A 12464-nucleotide genomic window follows, 5' to 3' on the forward strand; every position below is an offset into this window, starting at 1 on the left:
TCCTTTCCCTCATAGAAATCCTAACTCCCGCTTTAAAGGTTTACTGAAATTAAGAGTCAAGCATCTGATAATGAATAAGATCAAAGCGATGCATGAATATTAAGAATATTATCAAATGGCAGTCACTGGTAGTAATGCAATCCAGTTTCTATTATATAACACATTTTTCAATGACCTCTAAAAAACCCTACACACAGATCTACCAGAGCTGAAAGCATGCAGGCAGCTTTACCAAATAAAGCAGAAATTTCCTGGCAAAGTTCACACTATAGTGTCTACCACTGTTACAGGTTTGTAACTTTTTTTTGCTCATCTTTTAACTCAGGCACAAACAGCAGAGACATAAAACAGAGGTCAACTCCCCTTTCCTATACATTTTGACTTTTTAATATTTCTTGACCATAAGCACGTAAGCATTTGTTGATCCTTTGGGACAGCACTCTGGCAGTAACAACTTAAATGAGCTGTGCTAAGAATGACAGCCTGCAGCACTGCCCTGCCACTTTTAGTGAATACCAGGTCTATATTACTTGTCATTTCATTGTTTCAATAAGTTTTCGTTGTTTCAATGAGTTAAGTGTCTAGTTTCTGACAGCACTTTATGGATTTTCTGTGATCTAGAGAAAGAACAAGAGGTACCACCATAAAATTACTTTTTCCACTAAACCAACTGGCTTTTAATTTAACTCCTACATATCACTTTTATGTTAACCTCTTTTTCCTGCAACTGCAATATTTGTAGTATTTTTTTGTATCAGGATTGCCTTTCTTCTCTTCCCTATAAAATTTTATTACATCTACCACAGAAAGATAATTAGTTTTATTTTCGTCTTTTGTTTCTTGTGATAACTACCTTTCTTGCACAGTGAAGGAACAAAGCAAATACTCACAGTCATAATACAACTCATAATATACATACAACTCATAATAAAGCCACTAGCTGTCCAAGAGACAGACAGCCCTTGCTAGACTATTCTGCCTTTCTGTAATCTGTTTTTTCTTGTAACCAGAACCATGGTACGGAAAAGATTGAGAACAGTGGAACATGCTGAGCACCTGGAATACAGCACTCTAGGGATTGCTGCATAGTACAATTGGTTGCTCCGTGACTGTAAGGACCTGTGTACCAACACGGCATGTACACCACGGCTGTGCCATTTCCATGAGAAATTGTCTGTGAGACAAATTTTATAGCTTCTCTCCTTGTTCTAGCATCCATGAGGACTTTTTAATACATACATCCAATAGCTGTACTTATGTCTAGATACATGCTGCAAATTAAATCTGATGCTCTGTTCTTTATGTTACTGCCTTTATCGCTTGATTCAGAAATACGTTTTGGAATTACTTTACTCACTTATAGTTAGGTTTGCACTGCTGTCTTTGTATCCAAAACATTTTCCCTTTAGGGTTAAAACACAGCTGAAGGTAGACTAGGGGCTACTAAAGAATGCAGAATTACACCCTTCTTCTGCAATTATGTCTAAGCATCATCACTTTTACTTTGTTATTTCTTAAGTTCAGCAAAAAGAAAATAATTGAGAAACATTGCTTTACTTAAAATTCCATAGAGATATTAATTTTGACTGCTATCAGTATCTCCTTTTAGTATTCCTCAGTATATTTGTTTTAATAAAAGAGAGAAGGGAAGTTTTACCGAACACGCTACATCATAATCCAAAGTACGCCTAATTTTAACTCCGCAGTAGTCGCTCTGCTCAATTTCTACAAAAGTTGAACAAGAAGTGACTAAGACAACACTGAGAAAACTGAGAAAAACTGAGAAAACCTCTATGCTATAATAATTCAAAAATTAGTATGGGTCACCTGTATCATTCTGTTGTGGAAACAAACAACCACATTGAAGCATACAAACAGATACATTAAACACTTCTGCAGTATGTTAATAGTTAAAGGCTTCACCCAGGAGTTTCATCCAATTTTTGATTTTGCAATTCACAAGAATGCGGATCACTACCAAGAATGGCAATACAGGTTTTAAGGAAAGAATGAAAGACTACTTTGTTTATCAAAAGATCATACTCTTCAAATATGTTAGTAGAAATTACTAGAGCGAGAAACAGTAAATTAATTTGCTTCCACTGGAATCAGAATAAGCTATTATGGATTTAAATTGCTGCACTGGAAATTAAGTCTAGACATTTATAAAAATCTATCTACCTGGAAGGCTAATTAAGCAATAAAACACACTGCCAATTGGAACAAGCAGTGGTATCTCCATCAGCACATGCTGTTAAGAACAACTAGACGTGCACCATTAGAAATATTACAGGTACAGCTCATCCTGTTGTGGAGCAAAGGGATGGACAAATGTTAAAGTTCTTATTTTCTACAATTGTATAAACAGTCTTCATTATTAGTGAACATATCCAAACCCCCTAAAATATATAGATCTGAAAAAGTTGTTTTGGGGGTTTTTTGTTTGTTTGTTTTTTAAAATGCCAAGTACCTCCAGAATATTCTTCCTTCAGAAATCCTTCCTCCAATATAGTCTTTCAGAACTTTGTTTTAGTTTATGGCACATATTTTCTGCTCTGTGACTCACTCTGGGACTTGAATAGTTTAAGACTCTGAATTTTTAATTTACTATTCTTATATATTACTGTCAGTTTTCTAAATGGAAAAATCTCAAACAGTTTAATCATCTAGGAACCTTGCATTTGTTTGTCATCCTTCCCCATTCTGTACTTACACAACTAACACCAATGTTTCAGTAGGACAGAAATCTTTAATTTAAAAAAGAAACCAAGTAAGCAAGTTGTTTATCAGATGCAGAAGGTGTCTGCTAGCTTTCGCATATCTAAGCTAAATAAAATAGGAACGTTACCTGAATGCAGTTCCAAGATAAAACCTCTCTCTCATTCTGAGATCCTTACAAAGCAATTTTTTAATAGAAGGTAACTTTCAGAGATGTAAAGGCATAAGATATTACTCAGCGCAGCTTTAGCAGTAACAATAAAAAGGGAGCCTACAAATTTTGAGCCCAATACAACCGGTGCTTAGTAACCCAATGATTACCTTTCTACTGGTGCTCGTCGCCATTCAGATTCTGTCTCACCACCTCTTCTCCAGGAGCTTTCAGACTCCCTATCACCCCAACGAGATTCCTGTACGTCAAAAGAAATTGGCAACATTCTCTGTGAATACTTTAAAATGAAGATTTTTCAACATATAATTTCCTCCTTTCAGAGCATTCTATGTCATTAAAAACCCACTTGTTACACAGTAGAGAATACCGAACCATCAGAGTTTGAATAACTTAAGTATGGTCTTAACTGACTAACTTTATTGTTTCTGGCAGAGTTTAAAAAACAATATGGTTCCCTTTGTGCCACATACTTTACTAGTAGAGTAGGATATATGCAAATACACTAGAAAGTTTATGAAGAAGTGTGTGAACAATAGCTACAGTGAGCCATAGCTACCACCTGTTAACACAGAACAGAGGTTCTAACAGTTTCACTTTCCTGCTGCTTAATGACAGTAGGAATAAATTAAAAAATGTGTTTGTTTTTGTGCTTTCTAATCAGGTCAGAAAATGTAACTGAATAAACTGAAAGCTCTCTGTAGCAGAGACCATTTTGTTCTGGGTAACTCAATGCACAGAACCCGTGAGGTATTTGTGATTCCCACAGGTTGCTTAGATGCAAGGCAGAGCAATAATTTTTTTTTTTTTTCAATTAAGGTAAAATGTCCCTCCCCATTGCTGGACAAAGGCAAACCATTTAAACTACTTCTAACGCAGTTTATTCCTTAATTCCACCACAAGAGGCAAATTAGGTAAACCATATAAAGTACCTGATTTCACATAATCACACAACTTCTTTATAAAAGGGTATTCTGGTTTTAAACTCCTCTTTGAAAAGTGTTTTTATTTATCCAAGTCTATGCTTCAATATGGGGAAATACACAGGTTGCACAAGATCTTGCATATCCACTACTCCACGAGTGTCTACTTAAATGCTTTTGAAATGATATCAACAAACAAGGGTCAGCAAAGAAAAGATTCCGAAACGGCAAATGTCATTTTTCAGGTGGTACAGATCTCCCTCAGAACCTGAGTCAACTGCCCTGACTCAGTACCTCTTATGTGGAAAATACCGGTGGTGATTATTTACCTGACAGACTGTCAAAACAATTTATACAAGCTCTGGTCACTTATCTTCATGGTGTTACTCAATGAAGCATGCATTAAAGAAAGACAATGGCTATGGTGGATGAAATTTAAAACTAGTTCTCTTATTGATAAGTTCTGAAAAAGGGGGACCGTAGAAGGTTTGTGGTACTCAGTTATGTGCTTTTAAATCATTAAACATTTATTTGCAAATAAATTTGCCTTTGCTTATATCTTACATGTGCAAGTGGGAAGTTGCACACACCTCTTGGTTTTATCTTATTGCACATTTCTTATAAAATATAAAACTATGCTTTTATGTTTAGTCTGGGATTTTCCTTCAACATCTACTCTAATTCCTGACTTTGGCATGAGCCACTACACTTGCTTCCAATATAGTTTTCCTTCTTTTGTGTTTAAGAAAATTTTATTCAATATTCTTTTTAGTCTTTATTTGTTTAGTTTCTAAACAGCTTGGAGATCTTGGTATTTTCTTTGTTTTACTTTACTACTGAACTACAGATTTCAGATCCTGATAGTGAGCTGAAACTAAGTGACCATAAGTGAACTATTAAATTAGCCACCTATGCTACAACTTAAAAAAAATTTTAACCCACAATTTTGCAATGCTACCATCTTCTTCCAAATAATCTACTGAAGAAGGAGCAGTCAAAAAGAAAACAAACCTACAGGTATTACCTACCTTTCTTGAAAATGGGTCATCCAGACCTCTCCTTTCTTCTTCTCGACGACGCTCTCTTTCTTCTATCTCCATTTCTCTTTGACGTTTTTTCTTCTCCAGTTCTTCTAGTTTTTTGACACGTTCCTGGTATTCACGCTGTTCCTGCTCACGTTTCTCACGCTCAATGCGTTCCTTTTCCTCACGCTCTACAGAGTTGCAAACATAAATAGAATGTATTACCAATATAAATTCCACTACTTTGCTGTATCCACAGAAGGGCTACAAAATACAATCTCTCCCCTTTGACTCGTTATTTAAAAAAAAAAAAACTCCAAGCATTTCACAGGATGCATTTAACTAACCATAGAGCTTATTTTCTGGAAGCATCCTAACTCAAAAGCAATAGGAAAAGGAACCCTGATACATCCATTAATGTGACATCTTGAACAACAGTTAGAGAGAAAGGAAAGAAAATGTTCTAATACCCATACATTAATTCGATGTACAGACCACTAATGTGCCAGCTAAAATATCGGTAACTACCTCAAGCATGGTAGAAGATCCCTTCCTTAGAAAAGGTCAAACAAAAAAGTCAGCTAGCAGTGTCAGAAATTTGGTATTCAGGACTGCTTGGCTTTTGTTTGTTTGGTTTTTAAATATTGTATGATTATGAACTCTGATACATAAAATCTTCATCCACCAAGTGACAAGTAGGACAGAAATTTACCTTACAGGATGCCTATCATCTCTTCTCTTCTAAAGCCTTGAAATGGGCTACCGGACAAAGCAATTCACAACAAAGGTCACTTACCGTTCTTGATCTGACACCAATGTTCCCTTTCTACTCTCTTTAAGATATGCACAAACAAGTGGACAGAACTTAAACTAAATGAAAAATTGAGAGTCTTTGATCTTAGTCATTAGCCTCTCTTACTTTATCTCCTCCTTTATTCATGTGTGGGAGAAGGAGGCCAGGAAGCATTCATTTTCCCTTCCTCCTATAAAGCTTTACCTTCATCTGTATGCTGCATGGGTAAGCATTCAGAAGGTGCATTAGGTAAAATATAAAGGTACATTGCCTAATATCAACAAACACAGTCTTCACCACTGACTGAAAGTGAAAAGACTTCCTCCAGTATTGTGAAACAGGGAAACCAGAAGTTAGCTGTGTACACGTCTGGAATGGGTCAAGGATGCAAAGGATAAAATAATCACGTTCTTGATTATACCTTTAAGCAGCTGTTCTTCTCGTAATCTTTGTTCTTCTTCCTCCTTTTCTCTGTAATAAGTAATGCGCCTCTCTTCTTTGCGTTGTTTCTTGCGTTCCTCCAAACGATTACGCCTCTCTTCTGCTAACCGTTCCTGGAACTGCTTGAGTTTATCCTAAAAGACAAAGAATACGCATGAGAACACAAGAACTGTAATGTTTAAGAGCTAGACAGTTACACAAATTGTTAAATAAAGCTGCACAGAAACACAAACCGACTGCAACTACCTGTTGGCCGTTTCAACCTCTTCTGCAATAAATTTCGGGAATATACTCCTACTTAGAAGATAGACAATCAGCATGCACAATTTTAGTCCTTCATCTGCTTTTTCAGGAAAGTAATTACCTGAATAATAATTTACCTGTACCTAAATTACATTACCTAAAATTACCTATATTGTTGCAAAGAATCATATGCAGTTACTTAACTTATTTTAACATAATACCTCTTTTTCTTTTTTTTTTTAAAATCAGTTCTTACTGCAACATAGCCAAATTATCAAAGCTGTAAACAGCCTCAGCAAATGTAGAATTTTAAAAATGTAGAGCAAGAAACAAAGGCACAGTTCTTTCCCTGCTCTCATGGTCTAATTTGTTACTAAATTTTGCAAACATAAAACATAACTTGAAGTTCCAAAGACTTGAACTATCAAAATAATTTCCAGATTCAAACAAAAAGATTAAAAAAATAATAGACAAGTATTTCTATCTATTTCTCGGCTTCAATATTATTGTCAATATTACTCCATCACCACAGGAAGTCCAAGTACTTGTACAGATATAGCTGGCAGCTCATATACTACCTAATGATCTTTTACTAATAGCTGCATTGAAATAAATAATTTACCTATCTTTTGTTTTCCATAAAAGCTATTCCAGACATTGACAAAAATTCTAAGTGGTAATATCTAGGAATGGGTGCAAGAGTATTTTATTTCTTTTTTAGTCAAAGCAGAAAATAAACAATTCCATAAATCTGAGCCACTCTAGATACTAATTTGTTTCTAGTTTTCATGAAGAATCACTGGGTCACAAGTTTAGTTCCTCACTTTAGGGGAATATTTCATTACACCACCATATCTAGTGTACCTCATAAACTGTTCGTCGTGATGCTTTGAGCCTGGCTTCAAATAAATCTCTATCCTCCAACATCCTTGAGAGTCTGTTCTTATGCTCAAGGGCTTTCTCGCGCTCCAACTGCAAAGTGGTGATCTAAAAATAGAGAACATAAAAATTATTACAAAGTAAAATCTATATATTTGCATTCAATCTACCTTAGCCACTAGAAAGAGAAATTATCTTTTCCTCTTTCATATCGTAAACAGAAGATACTGCTGTCCATTAGCACAATGAAATTGTGAAGCTAACACTTCATTCTTCATATCAACTTCTTCCCTTCTTCCCTTCAATTCAGCTGGGGAAAAAAAGACACTGCAAAACTCACTATTTTTCATTCATCGCTAATGGATTTTATCATCTGAATAAAAAATTCTTACCCTTTCTTCTTCCTGTTGCTCCCACAGCTCCATATCATGCACTCTTTGCTCCTCATACGCAGTCTTTATTAAAGGAATTTCTTCTAAGCGCTTCGCTCTTTCAAAATAGTCAATCTAAATAAAGGTAACATACCTTTAGCATGCCATAATGCAAAGACCAAATCTGGAAGACTCAATCTTCAGCATCCCCCAAAGAAAACCCCAATATCTGGAGACTTCTCCAATATATCTGATATATTACTGTTACATAAAAACAACCACGTTGGACCACATCAAAGGTCCACCTAACCAAGAACCTGCCTCTGCCACTGGCAACAAAGCGCACTCCTAGGCAAGGGTGCAAGAATAGAGGCAGGCATATATACAATACTCTCTCAGCATCATCAATTTTCAGCTCCCGGCATCTCCTGTGTTGAAGTCTTTTTGTATTTATTAGGCATTGGTGGATTTCTCCTCTTGCCCTTTGAACTCAAAGAAGCTTTTCATATAGAACAACGTACTTCGGAAAGAACTCCTGTGTTACAGCTTACAGCACAAAGACCCACCTTCTACCTACAAATAGTTCTGAATATGGCTCCTACCAGCTTTATTTGATGCTTCCTAGTTCACTATCCCTTGCAGTCAGTACGAGAACAACTGCTCCCCATCATCAGCTGTTACAGCAGGTACACTCTTATAGACTGCTACCACATCCTCTCTCCAGAAGTCTTTCAGTCATAGGCGTACTAATTTACATGGACATTTCTTACACAGAAGGCAATTCACATCACTGATAATTCGTGTTGGCCTCCTCTCAAACTTCCAGTTCAACCACGTCCTTTTTGAGGTAAAGAGACCAGAACTGCACACAGTGCTCAAGTTGCAGATCCAAGTTCTCACCGCTGACTAAGAATGTTAAGTTTGGAGCCCATCATTTACTATGTAAAGCTAAAGAGTGGGGGATTTTTTTTTCCGCTTTCCCTACACAAAGTATTTTATATGTATGTAAACTGAACTTCATTCAAAGATTCTTCCTTTTACCCCACAGCTGCGAAGTTTTCTTTGGTGAAGAACTTTGTAAAACGCTCTTTGGAAAATCCAACTTAGTTAGGCCAACCAGACCACCCTTACTCATATGTTTGTTTTGACAGCTTCAGAGAACTCCAAGAGGAAGCCCTGGTTCACGATTCTTCTATAGGAGCTGTGGTGACCTTTCCTGTTAGATTGTATTTACCCAGGTAACTACTAATTCTACTGTTTAATTTTCTGCTGCTTTGCCCAATATGAGCATCAGGCTTACAAGCCTGCAGCATAAAAGCTCCTCATTGGAACCTTTTTAAGTAACTTGCCACTTTGAAGTATCAAGCCAGCTTTAAGTGAACTGAATTACCAAATGTATCACATAACCTCTATTTCATTCTTGAACACTGTTGGAAGTCCTGGGTGAGTTTCACTTGCCCAAGTTATATATTTCTATTTACTATGACAGCATGTTCCTCACACTTTTATAGTCACTCAAGTTTCAGGCAGATCCTATTCTGCCACCTAGAAGGGCTCTAGCAGTGGAATTTCCTCTGTTTCAATGAGGACTAATACAACTAATTAAATTTAGCTTCCCTGTAATGGCCTCACCTTTTGTGAACATTTGATCTTCTCTGAACATTTTTCAATTACAAGTCTTCCCAACTAAGACTCAGTTCACATACAGCTTAAGGGTCCATTTTCAAATCAACTCCATTAACTGGAACAGATTTGTGCACTGATACTAGAAACTCAGTTGGTTTTTAACCCATTTACATTTTTTTTAGTTTCACACAATAACATTTTGAACACCAGTATTATACATGTGTGTATATATATGTGTGTGTGTGTATCAATACAGGAGTTCACAATCACTAACTAAAGCGTTGTATAGACATGGTTTTGTACCCTTCCTACTTTATACCTTTTTCTCCTGATTCTTCAGACGTTCCTGAAGTTCCTTCTTTTCTTTTTCAAGCTGTTCAACTTGTTTAGCCATAATGAAGTCAGGATCCAATTCTTCGAGATCCTACAACCAAGTAAAGTTATCAATACAAAATAAAGCAAACGTTTTTTTCTGTTACAAATGTGGTTTGTTTATTTATTTATATAAGCTTCTCTGCAGTTTTCCCCTTAACTTTTAAACTAGTTTGCTTCAGAAACATTCTCAGTTTCTTTTCCTCTCTTCTGGGTAACTTGTATTTTATTTTTTAAAAATTCTAAAGCATTTGTACCTCGATTTTCAATTGAGACACAGTCCAGGTACTACAAAATTGGATCTGCAGGTCTGTTTTGCATTTCAGATACTGTTCAAGCAACAAGGCGGGCAGAGAGAACTGCTGGACTTAATTCCCCCAGGTAAAAAAGGTCCTATCCAAACTCAGAATTAAGGTTTATTTACACTGTTGAGCAAATTAAATATTTAAGTGTCTCATTTTTAAGAGAGGCTGTTTACAAGACCAGTTACAGTATAAAACTAGTAAAGAACATGAGATTCAGGCAACCTAGCAAAGTAACACCAAAAGCATAAAAAAGTAACTCAAAACTTCAACAATAAGTTGTCTACCTCAATATCAATATCTTTAAATGCTTTGGCTCCCAGTTCAGTCTTCTTAATCTGCTCCAAGCGCTCACGAACGGTCTTCTTTTTGATTTGTTCATGCTCCTGCAGGATACGCTCCTTCTCTCTTTCCTTTGCCTCCTGGCGCAGTCTCTCTTCTTCAGCTTTCCGGACTTTTTGTAATTCTGCTTCACGTTGTTCCAGTTCTTCTTTTTCACGCTGAATGTTTAGACTTTCAAGGCGCTCTTTTCTTTCCTCTATAGTTTGACGACGTGCAAGAATACGCTGATGCTCCTTCCTTGAATTTTTTAGGAAGGCAGTGACTGCCAGTTGATGTTGTTCTTCCTTCTCTTGCTGAATTTAAATTAAAAAGGCAGAAAGCATAGTAAATGCTTCTCAAAGAAAACTCAAGGTTAGTTTTACTCTCCAAACTTGCCAACTACACAGAAATACAACTGTAATTGCAAATCTAATCACTCATCCAAGTGGCCTACAAGGTCGTATCAACTGATTAGAACCACATCCAAATGGAGAAAGTCGCCTGTATCAGACAATATTCTGCAACACATCTTAGGTATGGTATTTTCACTTTTTTTCCATCCAAAAAAATTGCACACCCTTATGTTAGAGACGTTTAAGACTCTAATAGAAAGGGGGATGTGGGGGGATCAATCTTGTTTGTTTCTGCATGTGTTAGCAAGTATACCACCACATGTACTGTATTTCACCAAAGCTCCCTTGTTTTTCAAGTTTTGTTTTTTTCCAAACGCACTGAAGTAAGAGAAAAATACCCTAACTGACACAAAGCACTATCTGCGAGATGATAAAAAAAATGATGAGTCAACAATTTAGGTATAAATATTGTATATAAACCCATTTAAATTAAATTATAAAAAGCACTAGACTTCCAGACACTAGCATATAGACTATTCTTTAAGCAGCCTTCTAACCACCCCACTGTTCTCCTCCAGAGTACCTACACAGTTCTTCATAGAGATTCATGCTGTATACTTGAAGAGGTATAATTGCGCCAGCTCAGGGAGCTGCCCATTTTAATCAGTCCAGCAAGCAGCAAAACACTGCAGCCCAATCAGTTCGCTACACTCCCTCAGTCATGGTGCTCTTGAAATGTGAGCTAGCTCAGAGGTATTTTTAGTAATCTGTCACTTCTGGGGCATTCAACAAAAACACTGAAACATCTATACTTTGCTGCAGATCTCCAAGCACTTAAATGGAAGTGCCAGAAACACAGAAATGAAGAGTTTTAGACGAATTTAACGATTTTGTGAATTATAACAAATTTGACAGAAATCAGAAGTTTTTAAGCTCCTGAAAAAAGTGAAAAGTTCTGACTGAATAGCAAAGGAAAAAAGGATATCAACTTGTTCTGTAGCTTCTCTAACCACACAGATTGCTACTAACCTTGATACTGTACTCCAATTTTACAAGCGTAATTACTATCATTTATTTCTTACTCAGCTAATTGTACTAACTTGTCAAGTATAAGACTGTCATTTCTATCTATGAATGTACAAATAAAGCATATTTCTTCTTTCAAACCAATAATCCATCCGTCTAATACCAATCACTAACAAATATTTTTAGGGAAAAACCTACATGGAAATATTTTTATCTTAAACACTATAAAACAGCTAATGTATGTTCAAGCTAACATAAGTAAGCTAGCATTAGGTGTCATGATACAGTCCTACCTTGTGTGTTTATTTTAAGAATATTACTTAGTATTTCAATCCGGATAAAGAATCTAACATGGACATCTTGCTATCAGCCTTTTTTCCATATGGAAAAGTTATTTGCTATGTTTGCTATGAAATCTTTCATAAACATAAAGCAAAAGAAAAAATTACCACTGCTCTTTTAAGAGCAGTGAAGGTTTAGCTTGCCACAACCAAAGCACGCTGGAAATCCGAGAGTGATTTACACCTTGCTCCAAAGGGCTCTGGAGAACCTGAAATGTGAGCTCATCGGTGAGTCCAACCTTGAAGCCAACAGCTCCAGTGAGGAGGACAGGGAGTGACAAGGACAGGTCAGTTCTTGAGTTGTGGGATCATTTGTACGTGTTTTTAGATTCCACTATGAAGTTACATTCCAGGTGCTTCACAACAGCAGTTTCTCCAGGAACAATAAAGAAAGCAAGCAAACTCTTGGATTTTCAAAAATGCATGCAAAATTTTAAACAAATCCTAGGTCTGTAGGCCCATCTATGGGTAAATTATTATTTCGCATATCTTAAATCTGATATATGCAAGACTAGCAATTTAAACTCAGGCACCTTGTGTACGTTTTGACATGATTTTAGTTAT

At 36.3% G+C, this 12464-nt stretch overlaps 1 protein-coding gene across 1 annotated transcript in view; it reads right to left on the minus strand.

The window, feature by feature from the left end:
* The window catches only part of EIF3A (eukaryotic translation initiation factor 3 subunit A), a 35733-nt gene that overhangs the window by 6921 nt on the left and 16348 nt on the right, over positions 1-12464 (minus strand). The window contains exons 12-18 of the mRNA XM_059821117.1: positions 10147-10494; positions 9505-9609; positions 7581-7694; positions 7174-7296; positions 6047-6200; positions 4839-5023; positions 3040-3128 (exon numbers count right to left, since the gene is read on the minus strand). Of these exons, the coding sequence (XP_059677100.1) occupies positions 3040-3128; positions 4839-5023; positions 6047-6200; positions 7174-7296; positions 7581-7694; positions 9505-9609; positions 10147-10494 (1118 nt within the window). The remainder of the gene's footprint in view (positions 1-3039; positions 3129-4838; positions 5024-6046; positions 6201-7173; positions 7297-7580; positions 7695-9504; positions 9610-10146; positions 10495-12464) is intronic.

This window comes from Gavia stellata, chromosome 9, assembly GCF_030936135.1.
Source record: "Gavia stellata isolate bGavSte3 chromosome 9, bGavSte3.hap2, whole genome shotgun sequence".
NCBI lineage: Eukaryota > Metazoa > Chordata > Aves > Gaviiformes > Gaviidae > Gavia > Gavia stellata.